The sequence below is a fragment of the Alligator mississippiensis genome, chromosome 16, assembly GCF_030867095.1.
Source record: "Alligator mississippiensis isolate rAllMis1 chromosome 16, rAllMis1, whole genome shotgun sequence".
Taxonomy (NCBI): domain Eukaryota; kingdom Metazoa; phylum Chordata; order Crocodylia; family Alligatoridae; genus Alligator; species Alligator mississippiensis.
This window is the reverse complement of record NC_081839.1, coordinates 30879731-30906035: the sequence shown is the minus strand read 5'-3', so window position 1 is coordinate 30906035 and position 26305 is coordinate 30879731. Positions and strand designations below refer to the sequence as shown.

The following is a 26305-nucleotide window of genomic DNA, read 5'->3' as shown; positions in this document are numbered from 1 at the left end:
GCCTATACCCCTCTGCCCCCACCCCAATTGGTGCTGCTGGGGGACCAGGACCTCAGTGCTGTGGGTCTCGGAGGGGAAGCTGCAGAGCAGCCTCCTGGCCGGATCCAGGCACGGCTGCCACGTGCGTGGGGGAGCAGGCTCCTGCCCGACCCCTCCCACAGCCACAGGTACAGGCAATTTTTCTCCTGGGGGAGGACCGGGCCCTGCATTTCCAGCAGGAGAAGAGCTGAGGGGGCCTTCCCTGAAGAGCCAGAGAAGCAGGTGGCACAGAGGTGGCTACAGCCTGCCACGTGGTTCAAGGTGGCACACGCCTTTGCAGGTGACAGCTGCAAATCCCCAACACCCCCCCCCCCCCCACAGTGCTCCCAGCCCCTGCTCTGAGAAGCCCCCTCCCTTGCCCTGCCTCTGCCTCTGCCTCTGCCAGCTCACACACATGTCCCAGCCCCCTGAGAACCTGCCTGGGGTATCCAGAGCCACCCTGCGTACATCCACAGCTGGCAGGGACGGGAGCCAGTCCAGGGGGTTTGCTGCAGTGTCGGGGCTCTGCCATGCTGGCCTTGACTCGCTGGCACAGCTCAATGTCGTGTGACTCTCGCAAGAGGTGAAGCTGGCATCCTGAGTGTCAGGTGGTTGAGGTTTCCAGGGTGCCAAGAGCTCTCTGTCGCATCGCATTAGTGCATGGAGGCAGTGTGCCAGCTTCCACATGCCAGCGGCTGCCTGCATAGGAGGCACCTCTGGGCACCAGTGCTGGGGTGTGTGCTCCCATGCCCGTGTATGTGACCCTCCTTGCACCCAGATCATCCTATACAAAGCAGCAGGACCCGGCTGAGAGCCACGGCACTGCCCCATGGGCTGGAGGGCTCTGCCGTCACCCAGCTCCTGCCTCCCCTCTCCCTGACCAGTGTACATCAGGAGAGATGGAGTAGCCAGAGCTGTGTGCCTCTCCTCACGGCCCCCTGCCCTCCGCCCTCCGCCAGGGCATGCCAGCCTGCCATGGGTATTTTGCAAAGGGGGATCTGTTTTCTTCTGCTGTCACTGCTGTGCAAGTGGCCTGATTTTGATTCCAGTCAGCCCTATCCTCGGGGGACCCTGGCCCCAAAGCCCTTTGTCCAATCTGTCCCAGGAGCTTCAGGAGATGAGAATCAGAAGCATCTGCATAAAATTCCTCCGTGCTAATGACAATCACGTGTGAGAGCAGCTCAGAGCCGGCTCCCCCCGTCCAACCAGCAGCAGGGGCTCTGGCAGACAACCACTGCCCCACACCCCCTCCCCGCCCTGCCCTGCCCTGCCCAGCTCCTGCCCTCTGAATATTTTCCCCAGCCCAAACAGCACTTAGAGGCTTTGCAAAGGAGGGGGAGAGGAGCTGGGGGCAGGGAGCCTCTGCAGGGCCCCGGCTTTGAAGAGACACCCCATCTGCCCCCGGACGTGCCCAGGTGGTTGGGATTAGTGGCGATTTCACGCACATTCCACCCAGGGCCACGGCTTCGCTGTCCACCTCGGCAGCCACAGCCCAGCCCAAGGAGGCTCAGCTCAAGCCTGCGTGCGGGAAGCCGAGGAGCCATCAGTGGTTAAGGAGCTCCCGGATCCTGAGAGCATCATCTTGTCTGGAATGCAGCTTGACCCCGAGACCTCGCGCTGCCATTCCTCTTTGAGCTGCCTCCAGCAGCCGCTAATAGGGATGGAGTTTGGGTAATCTCCAGGGGAGCAGGGAGCAACCGGAGCGTTAACTCGGTGAGGCCCAGCAGGAAAGGGCACTGGCTTTCAGAAAGGATCCTTTGCTGACGGAGATCAGCAGTGCCCTACGAGTCGTCTCTGCCGGGGACAGCTTTGCCCGGGCCAGGAGAGCAGCTGCCTCTGGGGTGCAGCACCAGGGGGGTTAAATGGCGCAGTGCAACAGTCTCAAAGGGCCAAGGAGGTCACTGCAGTGTTGAACACAGCATGGGCAGTGGGGCCAGTTTGGGAAGTGGCATAAATGAGCATCAACCCTACTGATTTCACTGCAGCCCAAGTGATCTGTAGTGATTGTGCCCCACAGGCTGGAGCTGGAATGAGGCTCACTGTACACATGTGCACACACACACACATGCCTGCCTGGGACCCCACCCCAGTGCAGTGCCAGAAAGGCCCGCTTCAGCTCCACATGCCAAACCCCCAGCTTCTCTGGGGTTTGGGTTGAGTCCATCTCTTCACGCAACCCCACAACAAAGCCTTCTGCAACCCCGTCATCCCCGACAGGGACCTCTGGGACCTCTCCAGCCTGGCAGTTCAAAGGCAAGGCCACAAACCCTCTTGTCTGATCCAGCTCCTGGTTCCTGAGGCAGCTGCTGTGGCAGTAGCTTACGTGGCACGGGGAAGGTCAGGCCCAGGGCAGCTTCCCTGTCCCTACAGGACATGCACACAGACCAGGCCCAGAGAGGGTCTGGGCAGAGGTCTCCTGCACTGAGCCAGCGCATTGCAATCTGCAGAATCAGGCAGCAGCAGGCAAGGCCCCAGGGATGTGAGCTGGGCAAGGTGCCCTGGGGTTTGCTTGTTCCAGGGCCTGAACTGCGATCCCAAGCGCCAGGCGAGGGCTGCCCCTTAGGGGGGTGTCTTCTTGCTATGCTGGAGAAGCCCCTTAGATGTACTAGGAGTAGATCCCCACCCAACCTCCCACCCCCCAGGCTCTGCTTCAGTGCATATCCCCAGCCTGGGCATCCCTAGGTCTTGGCCCCATTCTGCCCACTCTAGTTCATCTGCCCCCTTCCCCTCACCTTGCTGCCCTGCCCACTTTCTGCTGGGGGGTGTGGGTGCCATGGGACAGCCCCATCACCCACTCCCTTGAACCTGCTGGCTGCCAAGCCCGTGCAGGGCCAGACACAGCCCTGGCCTGCACCTGAGCTGCCTGATGGTGCTTCTCCCTCCCAGCTCCTTGTTTCAGATCTGCTTCATTTCCTCCCAGGTCAGCAGAGGGATGAACAATCAAATCCCTCTCTTAGCTTATTTCTGCTTCTGTGTGGCCCAGAGAAGGTGTCGACACTCAAAACTGCCCCTCCTGGAGCTCAGGGGTGGGATCCTGCTCTCCCTGGTGCTGGCTGCAGTCCAGAGCCACTCTGCTACTTCCAGCTGCTTTCCCTCAGCCTCCCGCTGTTGTGCAGCAGAGCAGAGCTGGCCCCTAATCCGTGCCTGGCTGCTGATATCGCCTGGATCCTCAGGAGAGGCCATTAGGGTCATGCTATTAGAGACAGGCACCAAATGCAAGTGGAGAGATAGGGGTGCGAGGCTGTGTCAGCCCTTATCAGTTGCTTTAAGGGTGTTAATTTGCTCAAGGACCCTTTGGCTGTTCCCCCGGGCACATCTGCACTCCACTCAGCCACGCATGATGCTGATGCACCCCGCTGGCTCTGCTACCCTTGTACCAGGACCACCTGCTCCTTTTTGGCATGCATAAGTTGGAGGCTTGGTCTAGGTACCTGGTCCCCCTGCCACCGGTGTTATTCATGGAGCCAGCCCTGGCATAAGGGTCAAGCTCCAACTGGTGGCAGAGACCATTTGGGTTTGTCTGGCAAGATGAGGTGCCAGCAGCAGCTGTGAGGAGAAGAGGCTGCAGCCCTCTGCTTCCCAGCCGCTGCAGCAGCTGTTCCATCCTGGATGCTCCTTCCCCTGAAATGCACCTCCTTGGTGGTTTCTTGGATCCCTAGGGGACCTGTCAGAGTCCAGACAAGGGAACACCCCTGGGATACTGCCATCGTGGATGCTACTGCTCCTCTCCACAGGGGTGCCAGCAAGCCTAGACACTGAGCTGCCTGGGGACCGCAGGGTCGGTGACAGTCCTGTTTCCAGCCCTCTAGGAATGGGCCAGGAGGAAGAAGGAGGCTGTGTGGCATTCACGTGGCCCTGGCCTGGTGTCAGCGCTCCTATCCTGCTGACCGAGCACTGGCAGCTGCAGCAGATTCCCTGGCTCCCCTTGCACCAACCCCTTTTGGAAGCAGGGTGCTGAGATCGAGGTCTCCCCCATGTCTTTGGGTTGCAGATCCCCATTCCCACTCCTCACCTTTGCTAGCAGAGAAAGAGAACCAGAGCCCGTGCTTCCCTAGTCCCTCTCACCATACAATCCCAACTCACTTTGCAGGCCCTGGGAAGGACTCAAGATCATGGGCATTGACTGGGTTAAGTGATTCATAGTCATCTTTATATGGCAGTGGTAGATTAAGCCCACAACCTCCATTTTCCAGCTGAACAAACTGAGGCACAGAGTGGTAGAATGACATTGCCAATGTTAGCAGTAGCATGAAGTGAGTCCGGGAGTCCTGAGTCCCAGCCCTCTGCCCCAATTGCCATGTTCTTCCCTAAATCAGAGGCCTTTATTAAATGATATTCCTCTCCTAGACCCAGTGGGAGAACCCAAGAGTCCTGACAGTCAAAAAGCCATGACTCTACACTTGAGAGGAGAACTTCAGCATACAGGCACGTCTTTGGGTCTGTCGCAAAATGCACAGCAACATGATATAAAATCAAGCGGTATGCACAAATGAGAAGTAGCTTCCCCTTTGTACTAGCTTTGGAGTGTAAAAAAATGACCGTGGAAACTTGCACTATCGTGGAAAGATTTGCAGCTGAGGGAGCAGAGGACCAGATGGGATTTTTAAAGTAAGAACAAAAGCAACTGTAGCAGTGGACCAGAGTCGATGGAGATGGTAAAATCGTTAATGACTCAGAAGAGGAACAAGCACTGAATAAATATTTCCTCTCTGCCGTTGGAAAGTATCGAGACACTGTACTTGAATTGTAGGAGGATAAAATACTTTCCAGGCCGCTGGAAACAGAAATGATATCGGCTGGAGATAACAGGGACCCAAGAGGCTTCAAAGAGCTGGCTGAGGAGATCTCCAGCCCTCTGCTGTTTAATTTTTAATAAATCTCAGCATAATAGAGAAATTCCAGCGGACTGGAAGGTGGGGCCAATATTTCATGAGGGCAAGTGGGGTGTTTCTGGGAACCATAGACCAGCTGGCCTGGCACTGATCACACGCAAATGAATGGAAGAGCAGATACACGATTCCACTGATGAAGAAATGAAGTCTAAGAATCTCCTTAATGCCAGGCAGCTCAGGTTTGTCAGAAAATAGATGTTGTCAATCAAACCTCATTTCTTTCTTTGCTGAGATTATGAGTTTGGTTGATTAAGGTGCCGGCATAGATGGAGTGTGCTCAGCCTGCTCTAAGGCATTGACTTAGTATAGCACGACACTGATTAAAAAATTAGCGCTATACGATATCAATAAAGTGCATGTGAAAGGGATTAGGAGCTGGCTAACTGACAGCTCTCAGGCAGCAGTTGTCAGGGGGGATTCATTACCGCGTGAGAGTGTTTCTAGCCAGGTTCTGCAGGGATCTTGCGCTCGGTCTGATGGTATTTGCTGTTTCCACTAGCAGCCTGGCATCCCAGCTGAGTTGTGTCGGTGATGCCAGGACCGCTGCAAGGCAAAGTCCCCTTCCAGAGCCATCGGGGTGGCGTGGGGACTGGAGTCCATGCCAACTACCGTTGGGTTAATACAGCCAGATGCACAGTTGTGCAATGATAGGGACCACGGGCTGCGGCTACGGCATGGAGAGCTGCATCAAGGGCTCTGACATGGATGCAAGGAGGCCCATGGGACTCAGCACTTGGGTAATGGGCTGGCATGTGAGGACCTGGGATACACAAGAGACCAGACCGGGGGGTCTTGGTGGTTCTTTCTGGCCCCGGGCTCTGGGGAGCTGGGCCTCTGGGGTAATTACTGAATGATACTGCACCCCCAGGGCTGGGAATGGAGCCCAGTGGCCCTGCCACCTACCTTCCTCTCATCACCACGGCCTTCCCTGGAGCCCAGGAGCAAGGCCCTGCTCTGATCGCTGGACTCCATCCCCAACACCTGCAGCGTAGCAGACTCAGGGTGGGAGTGGGAGCCATATGGCTGCTGAGGGAGGGGAGTCTGCAGCATGCTGCCTCCGGGAAGGCTGCCAGGAACCCAGCAGGGGCATCCCAAGGATGGGGAACCCCCCAGACACCTCAGCGGGGAGACTGGGAAAGAGCAACGCGGCTCTCGGCCCAGCTGCCTGGGAGCCAGAGGGGCTGCCATTCCTGGGGGGACGCCCAAGCCATTCCTGGCTCCCCCCAGCATGGCACTCAAGTAACTCGTTACAGGCAGATCCCCAGTGCCATTTTAGGTCAGATCTAATTGGGAAGCCGTAGCGCGGAGCTATAAAACATCCGTTAATATGCTGGAACTATCTAGTTAAATGCCAATTATAAAACCCCATAAGCTGCTCAACTCAAATATATTAATAACATAATTAAACATTTATTGCTTATGCAAATTCAAAGTTAAGTTAATCGGACAGCGACGAAACCCCAGGAAGTGACCATTTAAGTAACTAATGTCTATTTAATTATCATCCCCTCCCATTCTAAGAGCCCCCGTGCCATTATTCTGGACTCCTTTGTGATGTTTGTTTGAGCTGTTCAGCTTCAGCATCTGCGGCAGCTTGCAGACAGCTGTTAGCATCAGAATTAATGCTCCAGGCTTCTTGTGCCCCCCCCGCTTGCACAGCTGGCAGCAGCTGGATAGGACACACCTCCTACTCCCCCTCCCTGCATTTGGGATGGCAGTGCAGAAAAGAAGACTCTCAGAGCCATGTGAATCCCGGTATTTTGGAGCCAGGCTCTCAAGGCTGATTCAGAAATCCGGGAGCTCTGTGGGATTTTAGCATCTTGGTCCAGCAGCCGAGGGAGACAGCCAAACCCCTCAGAGCCGAAGGGGCGGATGGGAAGTTTGCAGCTGGGGCTGTCTTGGGGGGCTGCTGGGAGCCGGTGGGTAGTGAACCAGAAGTCCCCGCAGAGGGACGGTCTCACCATGTCTGAGCAAATGTCTGGGAGAGGAGGAAAAGCCACGAGGCCGGGGGCGGGGGGCACAGAGAGGCGATTTGTGCCGCATTCCAGCCCCCCGGCCTTAATGGGAACCAGGCGCCTTGGGGAAGGGATTTGTGCCTGGAAGCCAAGACCGGGGCTTGGCACTGCAAGGGGGAGGGGGCAGGCAGCTGGCTCATGCCGGGCACCTCGGGTTCTGCTGCTGGCCGCGGAGACGGGGAGCCATGGCCAGGGCACTGTGTGGATGCCTGCATGAGCTGGCCACTTCTCCGAGCCCCTTCGCAAGCAGGAGGAAAAACCCGAGGACAGAGAAGTGGGATGGGGGTCAGGGTAGACCAAGAGGGAACGCTCTTGAGCGCCCGACAGGAGAAGTCAGGACTCCTGGGTTCCTTTGCCCTGCTCTGCCACAGACTCGCTGTATGACCTTGGTGGAGTCACTTGGCTTCCGCAAACTCCCTGGGTTCACGAGAGGGGGAGGCTCTCTCCTTGCCCCAGCAGCAAGCTGAGGCTTAGAGGGTGAATGGGGCCGTGTCTGGGCAGAAGGCAGTAGGTTAGGGCCTATTTAGAGAGAGGCCGGGGAGCTCAGATAGCCAGTAGGCAGGCGCTGGGGGAAAGGAAGCCTGAGTCCTTGGGGGATGTGGTGCTCCCTGAGGAGGCCCCACAAGCCAGGGGAGAGGTCCCCCCCTTAGCGACAGGCCATAATTTACATCTGACAGGTGTGAAGCTGGCAATTTTCTTCTCAAACCTGCCAGATAAATAGGCTGGCAGGAGTCGGGGAGACTACAGGAGCAGAGAGGTAAGACCAAGTGGAAGCAGAGTGGACTAGGCAGTCAAGCATGGTGCCCGGAGAGGACAGGCATGGTTCTCAGGCAAGGAATTAACCTGGCCATGCGTGTCTCCATACTGCAGCCAGGAGAGCCAGGACAGGGCTGGACACACTGCTAGCGTCCCCGCAGCGCCCCAGGGCAGGCTGCCTTGAGGGAGGCAGAGCAGCTTGTATCGCAACCCTTGCCGTTACAGGAGGCCAGCCCTTGGTTTCAGGGGGATCTGGGTGGGTCCCAAATTCACAGGCCCACCATGACCTGCCCAGAGCATTTGAACCCAGCATGGCCTGCCCAAGTCACTAACGCAGTCCCCACGGCAGCCAGGAGCAGTAGTAGGCTGTTCTCTTTCGGAAGACCGGTTTCAAGGCAGGGGGTTGCAAGGGAGGGGACCCCGAAGTACTCCAAGATGCCATGACTGCTCCCCCTCCATGTCGAGGGCTCCCCATGCTGGCACACATTTGCATAAAGCAATTCCCTACAACAAGTGCGTTCCCGCAGATGCAGCCCTGCTTCGGAGACAATCGGAGAAGAGACAGAAACCTGAAAAGAATCTAATAGGTTTCAACGCAAATTAATTCCCCCAGCTCCAGGCTGGGCTGGTACTGGTTTCCAATGGTTTGGACCAGCATTAGAAAGGGAATCTGGTTTGGATGTGCCCATAGGTTGGCATGCAGGCTGGCACTGGGTTGGGACCCTACAGCCGGTTCCCTGACGCTTACCAAATGCTGCAGAGCGAGGATAAATTGAGCGTGAGGGTGATTCTCTGTGTGCAATTGGTCTCTGGCATTTTTAGAGCCCCCACTTCTGTGTAATCAAGTCTCACCCTAGTCTGGAGTTAATTCAGCTCAGGGTCCCCAGGGGATCCCCATCCCTGCTTGTCACAGAGCCCAGTCTCCCTTGTACAGCGCCCTTCCCCGCTCAGCACACTGGCTCCTCTGAGGCTGCCGTGCAAAGGACTCCTTAGAGAGACTGTGGTGTCGAGGGATGAAGATGAAGGCTGTGTGTCTGCCTTCCCTTTGCAGCCTGCTTGGGCCAAAGTCTATCATGGGGGGAAATGTGTGCCCTCCAGCAGAGTCAACAGAGCCAGAAGCACTCCCCGCAGCCAGGAACCAGGCCTGTCAACTCCGGCCAAGGGCTGGGACAGCACGATTTTCACCCTTCCTTCGCACGGAGTGAATGGCCGAGCTCAGCAGAGACTCTTGATTCACAGTGTCATGAGCCAGAGGAGAAACAAGTTCCTCCCGCAGGCAGGAACCATCAAGAGGCTGCTCCATATAGTGCTGGAGATAACACGCACACCTGCAAGGCAGTTGCTGCCTGCCTGCCACGCAGATAACTGTGCAAGATCACAGCCACCACGGCCCCGAGTTGCGCCAGAAAGCCTCTCCCAGCTGCTCCAGTGCTGATGCCATTCCAAGCCTCCTGTCTTTTTGCTGTTTTGAAAGACAGAGAGGTGGCAGCCGTGGGGGTTTGCTAAGCAGATCCTGGAGAGCCGTGCGGGCCCAGGGAGCTGGGTGCACCTGCCGGCTGGGACCGTGCTGTGCTGGGAGGGGGCAGGGTGCTCTCGGCACAGGGTGACACTGAGGAAAGGATAGGGGAGCAATGCTTTGCATGGCCACGCAGGCTGCAGCCACCACTGCCTGCTCCAGCAATGCAGGTGGACCCATAGAAACCCCAGGAAAAGGGCATCTCCCTGGCATCCCAGTCCCCACTGCCATAGACCCAAGGGCTCAGATGAGTTGCACCAGCCCAGGGAAGAACTGGTTCTTGGGGGTTGGATCCCTCTCTCATGGGTCCAAATCCAGAGCTGCTCCCTGCACTGTATGGGAGAGCTGAGAGTCTGGGCATTGCATTCAGAAAAGCCAATACCCCACATTTTGTCCACCTGCCAAGCTCTGATAATCGCCCTGATCCCAGCCAGGCCAGCTGGTGGGGTGGGAATAATCCTGTGCCCCTTTTGCCCACCCCCATACTTCCGCAGGTTGCAAAGAGACACATGTAGCTGCTTCCCTCATTGCTCAGCTGGATGACATGGCCCAGAAAATCAAGGGAGTGATTCCCTGGAGTCCTCGGTGTAGACCCAAGGGTGGCAGCAGCTGGCCCCCTACCCCTTCCAGCTCCCAGCCCCATCCGCACCCTCACGCCTTCTCCTCTCCCGCAGAGCTCAGCCAGGCCAGCTGTTAGTATCTCCCTGGTTGCTCTCAGGAGATTTCTGGGCACTGGCTCCTCTCCTCTCTGCAGTGCAGCCCTTTTCCTTCTCTTGCAAGGAGACTGGGGATACAGGTCTTACTGGGTGATTCCCAGAGTCTGGAGGTGACCAAGCTGACAAGACCCCAGCCGGCCGACAGGACACTTGCGTTTCCGCTAGGACCTCTACCTGGATCATAGCAGCAGCAAGGGGGGGTCGGAGCCAGCTGGAAGGATATAACTATCCTTTAACTTCTTCCAAGCTGGGTAAGAGGCTGGAGGAGATGCCTTCCTCCCTGGGCAGGCTCTGGAGGGGTGGGTGGGCAGCAGTTCCAGGCTCCAGGTTGTCCCCTTCCACCCCCGGTCAGGACCCACCTGCTTGGTCAACCAGCCTTGCATTGCAACCACAGCCCCCATTCTGCTCCAGTCTTTAAGCATCCTGGGGGCTAGATGGTCGTGGGCTCCAAGTGCTGCCCCACCTTCCTGGCTTCTTGTGCACCCAGGCCCTCTGCGAAGCACCCCATATCACGGGAGACATCAACACCCCTGCTAAAGCAGGTGTCTTCAGCTGGTGTCCACGGTGCCCTCGGTACTACCCGGGCATACACATGACATCAGAAAGCAAACCTGGGTCTTTTTTTAAAATCCTTTATTTATAAAAAAGTACATTTCTTTCCACAGCTGAGCCACTATTCATTTTTTTTATACAAGTAAAAGGAGAGTGAAGCAACACCCCCCCACAAATCTGAACCGTGAGGATGCCCCCCACCCCGAACCAACCAAAATGCTTACAAAGGATGGGAAACAAAACCCAAAAAACAAACTGAAAAAGAAAAGGAATTCCTCAAAGCAAAGTCAGTCCAGTTACAGCATCAGTGTCTCTCTCTTTCTCTCTCCCTCTCTCTTTTTTGCTGTTTTTTTTGTTTTTTTTTTTTACAAAAGCATTTAACGACACAGGTTACAAAAAAAAAAAAAAAAAAAATGCAGGGTGGGTTGTTTCAGTTTTTTGATTCCACAACGATCATGAACAGCAAGGAAATAAAAAAAAAAGTCACTCAAGTTGGAGGGGAAATGGGAAAAAGAAAGGCAGGCAGGAAAGTCCATTCTCAACTGCGGAGCTGAGATGACTGGCTGAGGGCCGGACTCCCTGCGGTCGGTCGGTACGGTGACGTGGGGCATGCCACGTCGGGCTTCAGGATGGATTCAACACCATCGGGAGGGCTTGATCTTGCAGCCTTGCAATTCATCACTGTGCAGGCAGCCAGCATGCCCCCCCCATTGGCCCCCGTTTTTGGAGTTGCTCCTGGTCCTTGAGCTGGCCTTTCTGCACAGGGGTGAATTAAGCCAAGTACTGCTGACCTCAGTGGGGTTTGTTCCAGGGCTGCAAAGTCAGACCCTTCATGGGATATATCTAAGCATGGTGGGCCCGCATCCTCCTCCATCCCTCAGCCCGGCCTGGCTCGGGGATTCCCTGCCTCTCTCAGGGGAGCTTTGCTGGGAATCGTGCTCATTGCTCAAGCTCCCCATGGATCCGTGTTGGACTTGGGGAAACACTCACAGACTGGGGAGGGCTAAAGTGCTATCGTAAGCCACGTTGAAGAAAGAGCAGGCATCGGCGCACACAGTGCTGGCAATGCCCCCAGCCCCGTGCCATAGGAGCCTGGGGCTGGAGAAAGTCTGTGCTTCCACAGCCTTTCTCCATTGCTCCCAACAGTGCCTGCAGGCCGATCCAGCCGGGGTGGCAGTGCATTTCTCTACAAGCCAAGTGTGCCCTATTGCTTGGGCTGGAGATGCGCTAGGCAGCGCCCCAGCCGGCTCTTGCTACAACACCTACTCTTGGGGGGAAACTCGGGACTCTGAGAACATCTACTCCACTGAATGGAGCCTGGTTAAGGATCTGCTGCTGGCATGCAATGCGCCTGCCTACTTCTGCACTCATTAGGCTGTGGGGAGACACGCAGAGACCCCCCTCTGCCTTCCTGGCTTCCAGGTGGAGCATGTGTGTGATGAGTACATGCTCCCCCTTAATGCTGTTCCCTTCTCTAACCATGGGCAGGCCCCTTCCCTGGCTCTATTCCCAAGCCACCAGGCAATGGCTGCCTTGTTTTTCTCCTCTCTGTCATCCGTTCAGCTCTGGCGGCTGGGCTGGTTGGCTTGCTGCTTTTGCAAACCTTCAGGTTTCTCTCCCCTCCTCCCCCCAGCTGAACAAAAATGATTTGCAAAAAGGAGTGGGGAAAAAAATCTGATTAGCTCAGGGGAAACAGCAGCGTCAGGATGAACTGTGAGAGCTAACTACGACGGGAAGGCAGCTGGGACATCCTCACATGGACAATGCAAGAGTCTCAAGGCAGAGGCTTGCACTCAGTGCAGATCACTGTGCATGGGGCAGGGGAAATGGCTTAGATTTTACCATCCTTCTCCCCATGGCATGTGTCCTGATGGGCTGAAAGGACCCTGCTGCTCGGTGATCAAGGTTTCTCTTTAGCAAGGGGATTCCTGTCTATGCGTGGCCATGCACCCTGGCTGGACTCCCTGTACCCCGTGCCAGCAGCAAGCGCTTGGGGAGGTGGTGTCCTGGGATCCCCTCCCAGATCAGCCTGACAGGACAGGCCCTGGGGAAGGACCTTCCACCGTCCCTACAGAACCAGGCCTGGCTGAGCTCATGAGGCTGAAACATAGCCCACCCCATGAGTAGGAGCCAGGTGCCCAAATCCCAGAGGCACTTTGCAAAGCAAGGGGTGCAAAGCTAGAGGTCAAGAGCTACATCCCCCGCCAGCCCCAGGGTGTGTATGGCTTCCCTACAGCAGCCTGTGTCAGCTTCTCGTGGATTGCTGTGGTTTGGCCCCCACCTGCATGAGGCTGGATGTGCTTACCCCAGGCAGGGGTTTTGTCCCATGTAGTAGCAGCTCTCAGACAAATTGCCAATGGATCATTTTTCACGAGGCTCCTTCTGCCTTGCTACAGGGAATCAGTGGGCCATGCTAACGAGGGTCCCCCAAGAGCTGCACTGCTAATTAACTGGCTCCAGAAAGAGCAGCGGGACTGTGGATGTCTCAAGTCGGGGGCTGTACTGGGTGGGCCCAGCAACCAAGGACCTGTGCAGGAATGGTGTCCTTCCTTCCCTTTTGGTTTTTGCGTGCTCAGGAAAATGAATCGGTGAGGAGGGCAGGGGAGCCATGGAGCCCTGACCCAGAGGAGATGGCAAGTCTGAGCACCCATGGGTGCAGCGTATCACCTGCCAACTAACCCCCACCATATATCTGCCCTCCAGAGCCACTGGTCTGTCCGTGAATAAGCTCGCCTGTGCTGCCTTTGCTTCCTACCCTCCCCTGGATCTAGCTGGCCCTACCTAGCAGGCTTCCTAGCACTCAGAAACAGAAGCATCATGGCTGTAAACTGAGCTCTCATCTGCAGGACAAGGGTCTAACCCTAACAGACCTCGGGTAACCGGGATAGCTGCTTAGGAGGGGACTGGAGAGGGAAATGGGAGCACTGGGGCACAGTGTCGTAGCCCCTGGAGACTCTAATGCAGCCTGTTGCTGAGATGGGCTGCATTAGACCCTCCCCGGACGAGCGATTCCCCATCCCTAAGCACAACAGGCCGAGCTGGAGGGGGCCTCGGTGGCCTCAAGAGTTGCTGATCTGCAGCACCCCACATAACGGGCACCTTGTCAGGGGGGATGTGGGGGTTTCCATTTCCTTTTCTCAGGCAGTTGCTCAGTAGTACAGGAAGGAAAAGGAAATGAGACCCCAAGACCCATACCCTGAGGTCTGTGGGTCTTCCTGGATGGAAGCAAGGGCAGTCTTTGGCCTCGTGGTGTGTTACAATGGCCCAGAGGCCACATTCGGCCACCAGCCATGGACGGACATGCTCAGGGTTAGAGGCAGGGTCTCCTATGAGAACCTCTCCTCCTGAGGTATTGGGGATGTCCTGATCCCAGCAGGTATGGAAACATGCTGAGAAGAGCCTTCCTCATGGCACTTGGCCATCCCACTGGGAGCAGGAGAGCCAGGGGCACTCTTTTCGGTCTACCCACAGCAAGAAGAGAGGACTACCAGATGGCTCTGCTCAGCTTTGATTTGATCTGCCTCGGGCCCTTGTGGGAGGAGCCGGGTGCCACGGTCCCAAGGACCAGGATGTGAAGCCTGGCTGATGCTAGAGGATCACCTTCTCCCGGTGCTCGGTGATCCCCGTGGCCTGGAGTGGTGCGGGAGGAGAGGGTCCCCTGCTCCCTGTAACACGCCTTGGGAAGTGGACATCTTTTCACACAACACATTCATTTATACATTTAATAAAATGGGGGGAAGAAAAGCCCCGGTGAAGCTTGTCTTGGTGAAAGGCCAGTGTCAGACTGACAGCCCTGGGGCCTGGGGTCCTATTTATCCACAGTTAGCAGCACTCTGCGCTACCCCATCACACCCCGGCTGCCGGGAGGTGAGCCCAGCGCAGAAGCCCACACAGCCCCTGCCTGTCTGCTGAGACCGGCCCATGAAAGGGCCAACCCAAGCAGATCCAGGCACGGCCTTGAGAGCAGGGGTGGTGACTGATGGAGACACGGACGGCAGCGCCGTGTCCCACCGAAGGGAAGGGGGAAAAGGGGTGATGGCAGAGCCCTTGCAGCGTGCAGACCACAGCCCCGATCCAATGCCTGCCGAAGTCCACCCCGAGACTCCCGTCGCATACGAAGGCACTTGGATCACGGCCTGGGGGCTCCGTGACGCCAGGCCGGAGGGCAGGGGCACGGGGTGCTGGAGACCCCACACGTGGAAGCCAGGAGAGCAAACCTCTCGCTGGCTGGTACAAACCCCCTGCACCATTTGAAAAGACTGCAAAAAACCCAAATAATAATATAAGCGATAAAAACATTGCACGCGCCTGGGCTGCCCGTCCTTTGTTTTGCTTCTAACCACTAAAACAAATGGAAAAATACAATGATACAATCATAGGAGAACGGCAGCTCCATTTCCCCACATCGCTATCAGCTCATGCACCTGGGGTGGTGATAGGGAGGGGGGAGTTTGGCTTTTTTAATTTCCTTTGATTAGGACCGATGGACTTATTACGCGTTCCCAGCTGCGTATGGATCTTCTCAGGTGTGTTGCGGGCAATGGAAACGCCACCAAAAACCAAACAGAAATGCCCCCCAAACCCCCTCTAAAGGAACCAAATGAAAATATCAACGTCAACCTCTCGAGTGGCATCTCGGTCTTCGCTGCTTTGTGCTTTTGCCCTCCGGCACGCTTGGCTCTCCCGTGACTTCCTTCCCCCCCACAAGTAAGAAGACAACGTACAAACAAATCCAGTGTTTCGGGGAAGGGGGCGTGGAAGCGAGAGGCCACGTTTCAGGGCCCAGTGGGGCTCAAGGGACACTTGAGAGACACTTGAAGGACACAAACGGGGGATAATATACAAGGTTGCCCAGTAGTAGTTTAAAGCAAAGAGTAACACCTAAGCCACTGATCAATACAAACACCACAGAAAGGGGACAAAAGGCCTTGAAGAAAGTAAAAAAAACACAACAAAAAACAAAAAAACAAAAAAATCCAAAAAAACAAAACCCCCCCAAAACAAAAAAAACCAGGACCCCCTCCCCAAAATGATCAATTAAGCAAAGCGACCAGCCCCCCCTCATCCCTTCCCGATGCCTCCGAGTTAGTGGCAGGTGCTCAAGTCTCTGTGGAGGTCCCTCGGGCCGGGCGGCGGCGTTGGTGTGCGCGCGGGCGTGCGTGCCAGGTGTGTCCCCGCGCCCCTCGGCCCGGTACGGGGGTCGGGAGGTGCGCGGCAGGGCCCCGCTGGGGTGAGGGGAGCGTGCGTGCGGGCGTGCATGTGTGTGTGTGTGTACGCGTGGGGTCAAGGAGAGGGTGGGGGGCGAGCTACACGTACCACTCTTTTTTGGAAATAAAAGATCCGTCGTTCTGGGAGACCATGTTCTCGGCTATGTCCAGCTGCTCGGGGTCGTACTGGAAGCCGAGTGTCCTTTCGTCGTAGGGCTCCGTGTGCGGCTCGCCCTCGTCCACCGTGAAGTACGGCCGCTTGGAGTCGTCCTCGTACTTGTTGGCGCCGCCCGCCTTGCGCTCGCCACCGCCGGCGTCCTCGTCCTCGTCATCGTAGCTGCTCCCGCCCAGCGGCCCCGGTTTCTTCTCGTCGTCCGAGTCGTCGGGGTACTGCAGGTTCTGCGCCATGGGCGGGTGGTGCTGCGGGATGCCGGCCTTGCTGTAGCCGTTGCCGTACACGTGCTTCTTGGTGCTGTAGTCGCCCTTGAAGGTGTGACGCCGGCGCCGGAGCAACACAAAGAGCACCACGGCCACCGCCAGGACCAGGGAGACGCCGCCCACCACGCCCCCAATCACAGCCGTGGGCAGGCTGGGCTGGGCCACGGATTTGCGGTCATTGCTCGGAGGCGGGGTGGAGGGGAATTCTGGGTAGGAAAAGAGATGGAAGGGGGAACAGTGTCAGTCCGCGTGGAAACGCGCCCTCGGTCCGAGCCGGCCCTGAAGCGGGGGGTGGGGTGGGGGGAGATGAGGATAAGGAACAGGGAAGGGAAAAACAAGGGTGGGGAAGGCGCCTACCGACAGCGGGGGACGCGCTCGGGCTCTCCGTGCCGTCGTGGCCACGTGCCGGGTCTGGCACTCCGCGTCATGCCACCGCCAGCCAGCAGCATGCAGGAGCCCAGCCACGCCGGACACCACGGCCCCCGCCGTTGCCGCAGAGGCCCCGATCCCCTCCCACCCCGACTATGCCTGCTTCTGTCTTTTGATTGCCTGCAGCCCCCGAATGATCGTTGGGGTGCAGCCACGATGGGGAGATGAGCTCTGGAAATGCCAGCCGGAGGAGTTGGCATTGCAGTGGTACTGAGCCGTGGTGGCGCGCACCTCCTCCACAACCCCATGGGCCAGCTGCTGGCCCTCCCTCCCTCCTCCCTGCCCTCTCCCCCAGGCCAGCCCCTGTGCAGCTGAGGTACAGAGGGAGACGAAGAAGCCCCCACCATGCACGTGCCCTCCGATGACACCTCTCCTTCTTGACCCCGCGCACTGCTCGCACGTGCCCTGAAGCATCGGGATACGAGCTCCGGTCGCAGGAAGCCGGCTGGCGCAGAGGCATGGCAGATGCTAATCCTGCCCTGCAGAAGGCCTGACCTACTTAGAAGGAAACTCTACACCAAGCCCTTCTCCCTGTTTCACCGCGTTCGTGGTTTCCATTTCCCATTACCATAGACCAGATGTTGAAGCACCCTGAGCTATGGGCCCCTGGGTGCCGTGACAGCCTCTGGCTCTGCTCAGAGCATTGCTGGTTGGACCACGGGGCCACTGTCCCAGCAAAGCTCCAGCTGGTTTGAGGACCGGCTTCCCAAACCTCTCCCAGGCAGCAGCTGGGAACATGGATCAGGCCTTAGCAGAGGCCCTGGGATGGAGGGGTGGGACAGCCTTCAGCACCGAAGGGGTTAATGCCCACCCAGTCCTGCCAGGAGCTGCCCCTATTTTTGATGAAGCTGGGGGTGCTGGGTCCTGAGTGCTCATGGGAAGGGAGAAGCCCAAAAGGGCCCTCCAGCAATGGCTCTGCCCCGGTGAACCTGAGTCTGCTTCGGCCCCGGGCTCAAGGCTGCAGGAGGGAGTAAAGGTCATGCAAAGGGAGCAGGGAGCTTTGGCCTGTCTCCATCCCCTTTGCTCCAGAGAGCTCACATCTGAGGCAGGAATTAGGAGTTAATCCCTGACCGAATGTCCCACACTGCCTCTTCGCTCCCTTCTCCCCCTTCCCGGAGATGGGGAAACTGAGGCACGCAGCGGGTCATGGGCTTTGACCTCTCCTTCTTTTCTCCCAAATGTCCCTGCAAAGGGCAATGGAGGCCAGGACAGCAGGCAGACAGACGGGCGGGCAGGACACCAGACATGTGTCCTAGCACAAGGGCAGGGGGTGGCTCTATGTCCTCGCATGGAGCCATTCCCACTGACCCCAGGGCAAAGGATCATGCTGCCCTGAGACCCCAGGCTGGAGCAGGGCCTGGGCTGTGGTGGTGCCTGCTGTGTCCGGACCCCTGCTCTGCACTCTCCTCCCTCCAAGAGGCTCTGCTCAGCCACTGAATTGCAACCCCCCCTGGGCTGCTGTCCTTTCAAGACTCCCACCTGCCTGGGGTCAGGATGCACGCACTCATCACAAGAAACGCTACGGTGCTCCAAAATAAATCCTCTCTGGATGGCAGCCTTGGTGCTCGAGGGGAAAATAGGACTGAACAAGAAGGAGAGATGATGCACTTTGCACTGTCTGTGCTGCCATCCCTCCCCTGCCTCCCCCAGGCTGAGCTAGAGAGGGTGAAAGCGGGGACAGAGGGAGAAAGCCATGGGTCATGGAAGGAGGCAGCCCGGGGACATGGCCAGCAGCCTGGGAAGCCATGAATGAAGCCATCCCCCACACTGCCACGGGATGGCGGTACAGACCAGGGCTGGCCTCCAGAGCTGTACGGGGCACAGCCCGCACGGCTGCATCTTTGCAGCAGCTTTGTCCCTTTCTCCTGGCACCTGCACCCCGGGGAGCCCCCTCCTCCTCCTCCAGGAGCTCAGGGCTGGGGACACCCCAGGGCCAGGCGCCCACACCACCAAGGGACGGTCACTGGGTGCCATGCCCAACCGTGCATTTAGGACTGCAAGGAGACAGGAGCTTTGCTTCCAGCTCCCTGAGCTCCTTCTTTCCACCACTAGTGTCCCTCTGCCAGCTGCCCACTCCCCCAGCCAGGAGCCTGCTCCTCGGGCCTGGAGCCCGCTCTGCCAAGGCAGATGAGAAGCGTGGAGACGGCCGCACTTTGCTCCGCTATCCAGCGTGGCGTGCAAGCAATTCCCTGTGCCTTCGCTCCCCACCTGGGCTGGGCATCTGTTCGTTATCAGCATTCACCTGCAATCTTCCCTCACCAGGGACCGGGGCTCACACAATGGGCGTTCCCAGGGCACACCTGGAGCAGCTGGGAGATGGATGCTGGCAGCTCCTTAGCCCATCCCCAATCAATTAATTACTTGCAAGGGGCCGGATCCTTGCAGGGTGTATCCTGGCTATCCCCAGCTCTCTCTCTGCCGGGGAGGGAGCAGCATTGATTCCAGGCCAGGAGCCTGTCTGGGGCAGCCCAGCCAGCGCTGCCATGTGCTCGCGGGGGTCTCGAGCCTGCTCCCTTTCAGTCCGTGCCCGCGCCAGCCCTGGAAATGAAGCGACGGAGGCAGAGCTGAACACGCTGGGCCCCACGTGAAAAATCCATTAGGAAGAGTCTGGAGAGATGCAGAGCCCCTGTGAAAGGGGGAGCGGGAAGCTCTGCCCCCTTCCCCAGCCCCACAGAAACAGGGAGCGCTGTGTGCCTAGGAATTAGCGCTGCAACACTATCCCCTGGCTCCCGCCCCCACCGCGCTGCCAGCTGTTGCATTCAGCCAGGCCCTGTCCCGGTGCCAGCAGCCAGGCCTCTGCAGCAGCAGCTGGAGCGCAGAGAGGGGGTCGCTCTGGGTTTTGCCTGGGCACGGTGCCAAGCCCCCTGCTCCCCCCAAAGGGAAGGACAGTGGGGCTGCTGCCGGTTTGGGGGAGCTCACTTCTCCCACTCCCAGACCAAAGCCCCATCATGGCTTCCCCACTCCTAAGTCACCTGGGAAGTGCAAGGGACTGGGTGGAAATGGGGAGGTCTCCATGGATGTCCTGGGCTGTGAGTGCTGCCCAGTGCCAGGAGACCAGCTCAACACCTAGCCCCATTTGGGTCCCATTCCCGTGTTCTCCTTTTCAGCCCCTTAGGGCTCCTGTCCCAGAGCTGCTCCCTGAAAGCACAAGGCTGAGGCTGCTTGCAAATGGTCAGTTCCTCCCAACATCACCTGGGGCGGCTGCAGCAACCCAGGACCTGGATGGACCTTAGCTCTGATCCCTGCCCGGCAGGTCTGATTGGAGCCGGCTGAGCTGCCGCATCTCTGGGGTGGTTTTAATTAGTCCAGGCATCCAGCAAGAACAACGACTCTCCTGAACCTCCCCCTCCCGCTGGCCCCTGCTCAGCCAACGCAGAGACCATTGTGATTGAAATGATATCAGCTGCCAGAAACAAACCCGCCTCAACACGCTGGGCCGTAAAGTTAGGAGGAATCACTTAGCGTTTCAAACAAACCCAGGACTTTGACCAGCTTTGTTCCTCCAACACAGTTGTGCATGGTGTGTGTGCAGGTACACAGGCTGTGCACATAGCCAAATGATCGATATGCATACTGCTCGCACAAAGGCTTTGCTAAAGCACGGCCCAGAGTGGACGGACCAGCAAACCTGACTGATGCATGAACTCCTCACACACAACGCTTGGCCAGATGGGCACTCCTGCCAGACGATGGGAGGGGGAGATGGTGTAGGACAGTCCAGGACCAGGATGATGAGACTAGAACAGGAACCCCCAGGTCCGGATGTGAGACAAGCCCATGGTACAGGACAGTTAGAGACATTCAAGATACAGATGAAATGCAATACGTAACTTGTTTTGATCACTGTATTAAAGGAGGGTTGGAAAGTATGGGGACTTTGTAGGGGAGCCTGTGGAGTGTTGTGCCAACTACTTGTCTCTAGTACAAATGACTGAACCCTTCATCTGATGTACTTGTCAGGCCAAAAAGTATTAGGGTTGTGCTTGCAGACGATAACCCTGCCTGAATCTTTGTCACTGAACCGAGCCTACGGTTATTCTTTAAGACAAGACTGGTGTTGGCTGTGACTTTTGCCGGCGCTGAAGTTCCTGAGACTTCAACACTAGCAACACATCGGTAGCAGCTGATGAGGATGACAGTGATACCACCCGACATCCTCCATCATGAGGCTGAGCATGGCGGGTTTCCTAGTTTTCCTGGGCAGCAAAGCGCTGCTGGGAGGAGGACCTGCCGTGGGGTGGGCTTGAGGGGTTGGGGTCAGAGCGCGGCTGAGGGGCCGATGGAGAGATTTCTGCTGCCCTCCCCCAGGGGCATAAAACCCAGGCCTCGTGTGATTTGCTTTTGGGGCCAGACTCATGTGTCCCACTGATTTCCACATCGCCCTGAAATCCTGGACATCTGGAGCTGAGACTTGGTCTCAACCGCAGCCAATCTTCGGTCCTCAAGGTCAGCGCAGCTGCCCCTCCAAACACAAAGGGCTTTGAGCCCAGCCCAGCCCATGCCTACTTGGAAACCCACCTTTGGGCTGCTGGACACGACCCCCACAGCGCTGGAAAGAGAGAGGGAGCCAGTTGCTCCCTGGAAACCTCGGGGCATAAATCAGCATCAATGCAGCCGTGCTCCTTTCCCCCATCGGTGGACCGGGCCCCGCATTTCCCACCCTCCGGTGGGATTCCCGCTCCCTTTGTGCCGGCGCATGGGGGAAGGGGAACCGCTGGAAACGAATCCAGAAGCCGAGCAGCTGCCGCTGGCGCGTCACAATGTGACGGCTTTCCGGACAGATGCCAAACGTGTCTTAGGTCTTAATCTCTCTGTCAGGTCATCTACTGCCTGTCAATCAAATACCACCCCCCCCCCCCGGGCCCTGCCTCGGGCAGGGGAGATGCAGCAAAAAGGACTGCAAACCATTGCATGGGCCCTCCTGGCCTGGCCCCTCTCCCCTAAATCAGCCCCCAGGGATTGCCTGGACAGGAGGCTTGGTTTTGGATGCACCTGCGACAACAGCCTGTGAGCTTCTTAGCTGCAGTTCAGCGCTTCCCGGAAAGGACTTTCTCTGCTGCTCTGAGTTGTGCAGAGGGCTTGGGATCAGCCTGAGCACAGCTTACAAGAGCCCCACAGGCTGTGCGCGGTGACCTTGCCCGGATGAGATCACAGCCGGTGAGTAAATAACTCCCGGGCTGCAGAGCAAACAAGGGATCACAGCCTGTCCTCTTCCTCTCCCTCCGCTCCCCTGCCTGCCCTTGCCAGCTCCAGGAGCCCAGGGCAGAGCAGGGCACATATCTACACGCAAAGCAACAGGGACTAGGGGGGCACTTCAGGGCTGGCCAGAAGCAGAGATGTGCCCGGGGTTGGGAAGCACGGTGCGAGTCCGCTGGGCATGGAGCAATAGGATGGGGCAAGGAGAGAGGAGGACAATCCTGCCCTTCCGGTGGCCACGAATGCATGGCACTTCCAGCCTGTACCACGCTCTGCAGGGCACTGCCTAGGAAGTTTGATCAGACTCCCCCAAACCAGCCAGAGCTTTGGTCCCCTCGTGCTTAGGAGACAGCCTGGGCAGAGCCCTACAATCGTTGGGGCCGCGGGTACTGGGCACAGCAGGAATCAGGCTCCGGTGCTGCAGGCCAAAATTGGTGGGTGTTTGAATCCAAGCGCTGCCCTAAGGGCCTGGCTGAAAGGAGAAGTGGGGCAGTGGGGAAGCCACTAAAACTGTCTGTCTGCCCATCCAGCCTCCCCTCCCTCCTGCCGCTCCTCATTGCAGCCTCTAAACCCCTTCCACCTCGCAAGCATCCATGCAGCGTCCTGGCTGCTCCTGCCTGATGTGCTGAGGCCGACCCATCCAGTCCCCAAGGCAGATTAAAGCACATCTAACAAACCCCGGCTGCTTGGGCACCCGAGGCAAGAATTCCCTCCTGACCATCTGGCCCTGCAGCATGAGGTTGGCTCCTAGCTGAGAGCAAGCGGCAGGAGCGGGGCTCGGTTTCCTCCGTGTCCCCCCTTCCCTGGCTGCCTCCCGCCGTGCAGAGCCAACAGCCTTGCAGTAAGCGCTCCCTTCCTGGGGTCCCGCGGGCACTGGGGGCTCCCATGTGGGCAGTGGGCAAGGGAAGGAGTCTCTGGGGAGGCTGCGGGGTGATCCCTGGGCTCAGCAGGGAGAGGGGGTGGCCCCCGAGCTCTCTGTGCCAATTATCTCTGGCACTACTGGTCTCTGTTAGCTTTGATTAAGCTTGCCTGGGGCTTGGGGGCTAGCAGAGAGCACGGTTTAAGGATGCTTTTCTCCTTGTGCCAGCTCTGATTGAATATGGGCACACACACACAGGGTCTCCAGTGCCTTCCTGCCCGCCCAGGCCTATACACAAAGCCACCCCCTTCCTGCAGCAACACTACTCCAGCCCTGCTGGAAGCAGAGGCTGGGGCTGCTACATGTGTCCACACACCCACATGTCCCGAGATAACATGCAGCCCATCACGCTCTGTATGGGGAGGCTGAGCTCACCTTTCAGACCAGGAACCAGCACACGAGAATGCCGTCCCTAATGCCGACTGCTTCCCATAGCAGCACACGTGCTGTGTGCCCCGTGTTCTGGCAACACGTTTGCCCCATGTGTTGTATAGCATGTGCATGTTGAAAGGGTGGTGGTTGATGCATGAACCGGGGCGTATGGGGTCATATGTATGTATGAGCGTGCATGCGAATGGAGCTGTGTGCGTGCCCTGCACGTGCATGGGATGATCGGATGGGCTCAGGCAGGGCTATGCAGCGATGCATGAAGGCGAGGGGGGGGACACGTGCTGGTACACAACTGGGCCTTTATGCCCAGCCAGTGCACGCACCGAGGCACGCATGCCTGACTGAGCCCACTCCCCTGCGGGGCCACCCGTCCCCCTGGCACGCACGCTGACACGCCACGACACGTGCTAGAACAACAGGCCCTTATTATTTCACACAAGCAGGCATGATAAATAGGTACATGTTGCACGACATGGATTTGCCGAGACGGACACGTGTCCTGAAAGGCAGCGGAAGGGATGACGTGAACAGATTGCGGGAATAAAGTCTGAAATTTCCCCGGATCCATCTTGTTAATGTTCCAGAACTCAGCGAGCGGCTTGCAGCCTTTCCCCAGGGGGAAAAAATCACCAGCTCCACAAAAAGGAGGCTATACTAAGCATGCACAGGGCCCTGCACGGGCCAGCGGGGGCAGTGGGGAGAGCCTGCAAGGGATGTGGAGCAGGGGTGGGGGGCACACGTGCTTCTCCCCGCATGGGGCTCCTCTTCCAGGCTCTCAAGGCTGGCTGCTTGCTAGACTGAGCTCCATTTATTGCATGCAGCTCTTGAAAGAGGTTTCGTGGTCCACTGACAATGCCTAAATTGCCTGCAAACCCCAAACAAATGTACCTGTAATAGCTGAGCGAGGCGGGCTGAGCCCTCTCCAGCGCGGGCCTAATCGGCCCTTCGGGAGAGCAGGATAAACATATTCAGATCCCATGAATTATTGAAGCGGTTTTACTTTGTGCATTCCTGGCCTCACGAGTCAGCTGCTAATCCCCTCCGAAGTGGTGCTCCCCCCGCCCCCCCCCGCCCCATCACTCCCTGCCTCCATGTGCTCTCATCCCACCCCACCTCTCCCCAAAGCGCATACTAGTGCCGCTCCTCGTTCCAGGGCCCGGGGCCTGATCTCGGCCAGGGAGGTGTGAATCTGGAGTCAGGGTAGGGAAGGGAATCCAGAGGTGCGCCGCTGAGATCAGGGCTGGAGCCAGCTCCATCTCCAGCATCGTCCTTCCCTCCCTATTATCCCCACACCCTCCAAAGGGCTCTGGGAGCTGCTGCTGTCTTGTCCCACTGTGCTAATTGTCAGGTAAGCTGCAGCTCTTAAAAACTGCTTGTGATGCTCCTGTTTCTGCTGCTCTCTGCTCCTTGTCCCCCCCTCCTATACTCCATGCACCGTTCCCTTGAAGCAGCTGGCTCCTGGGGCTACAAACTCATCCATCTGGGCATCCTTGGAGGGGCCCCCAGCGGGGCTCAATGGGAGATGGGTGTGAATGTCCCCCGAGTTCAACCACCCCACAAAACCAGAGGCACCAGGAAGATCACAGCGGGCTTTGCCAGTGCTGCTGCTGCTTTGTGTAAGGGAGCAAATTGACCCTCAAGAGTAGGCATGCTCACTCCGCCTGGTATCTCAGCCCGGCTTTCTCTGGCCCCAAGCAATAGGGAGCCCCACACCCCCTCTCCCTGTCACCTGGAGGCTCAACCTTGTCATCTCCCGTGACCCCAAACCACACCTGAGGGACCTGCAGGCTACCGGCTGCCAGGGGCTGGGGACCACCAGCCACCCAGTACACCCTCCCGGCTCCCGTGATGAGGCACTAGCTGTGGCATGGGGACTTTTCATTTCCTGATCCCTGGTTCGGGTTTGCCCCAGGTTGCCGGCTGTTGCCTCCTGCTGATTCTCCGGTGCTATGTGAAATATGTGAGTGGGTCTCAGCCCAGTTTCTATGAGATGGCTGCCCACATTGCCCGCAGCATTGTGGGCAGCTTCTGTACAGAGGCCAGTGACTGGACCGGCTTGGGTCAGGACTGCCCCCGGGCTTGGCCAGGGCTGAGTCTGCTGCAGACTCAGAGGTTCAGTCTTTTGGCTTTCTTTACCAGTAAAACGCCCCCGGAAGGAAAGGATACACCAGTAGAAGGACAGCACCAACCCCAAGATAGACAGCATCACTGCAGCAGTTGCCACAGTACTAAAGGAAGAGCATTCAGCATCTGCATGGCACGCTTCATGCCCATCCATCTGAGCCCTTGACAAAGGCAAGCAAGAGTCCTCACCCCTGCGCTTGAGCTGGGGCAGAGGGATGTCAAAGCCAGCGCTCTCCTGATGTCAGGTGCTTGGTTGGAGTCACCCAGGGGCTAATTTTCAGCACTGCCGAGCACGCAGCGGCCAGGGGAGAATCGGAGCCGTAGGGGCTCAGCTCCTCTGAGACCCGGGCCTCAGCTGGCTCTGCTGCTCTCCAAAGAGCGAAGCAGCTGGGAGCCTGGGCCTGCTTTGGAGAACGCTGGCCCCAGTGGGCTGGCCACAGCGAGGGGTGGCGGGGCTAGCATGGCTCTGTGCTCCCCTGGCACCCAGCCCTGGGCTCAGTGGCTGCAACTGGCAATGTGCCGACAAGTGACCAAGGTCACCCTGCGCCCGCTCCAGGAAGGGGACCCGGGTGTGCTGAGGCTGCAAAGCCCTTTGTCTAGACCTGCCAGTGCAGGGAGGCCTGTCCCACCTCCCCAGTCACACTCTCCAAGGCCAGGAAACTTCCCCCATCAGCCATGCACCTCATTAACCCTGTCCTCATACATAATAACATGGCAGCGCTTGGGCTCTCTGTCGTGCTTACAGAAAGGAGAAGGCGCACTTGTTCCCCAGCCCACTTGGCTGCAGGCTTGTGAGCTCCAGGGTCCCTTGTCACCCAGGGTCAGTGACTGGTCACAAGCCCCCGTGGCCCCCTGCCAGGGAACAGGCTGCAAAGGGGCCTTCTGAGACACCAGCCACTGTCTCCACTCAGCTGGGGGCTGCCACTGCTAAGCTCTGCTATCTAGGCATTTGCACCCTGCTTGGCACCACAGTAGCTAGGTGGGCTTCTCTTCAGGGTGCTGGAGGCACGTGGCTTCTTCACAGATGGAGGCACAACACTGGCAATGTTAGTCATGGTGTTTGGTCACTTCCTTCCAATAGAAGACACATCCCAGCACAGCCACAGAGTGCAGGCACTGCATCCCCCAGCGCCCAGG

At 57.9% G+C, this 26305-nt stretch overlaps 1 protein-coding gene across 3 annotated transcripts in view; it reads right to left on the bottom strand.

Annotated features, from left to right (window-relative positions):
- The window catches only part of NECTIN1 (nectin cell adhesion molecule 1), a 100085-nt gene that overhangs the window by 27289 nt on the left and 46491 nt on the right, over window positions 1–26305 (bottom strand). The window contains exon 6 of one of the 3 annotated variants that reach the window (XM_006258157.4): window positions 10530–16316. The exons of the other annotated variants lie outside the window; for them this stretch is intronic. Coding sequence (XP_006258219.1) covers window positions 15772–16316 — 545 coding nt within the window. The 3' untranslated portion in view covers window positions 10530–15771. Of the gene's footprint in view, window positions 1–10529; window positions 16317–26305 lie in introns of those variants that run through there. 3 annotated transcript variants of the gene reach the window in all.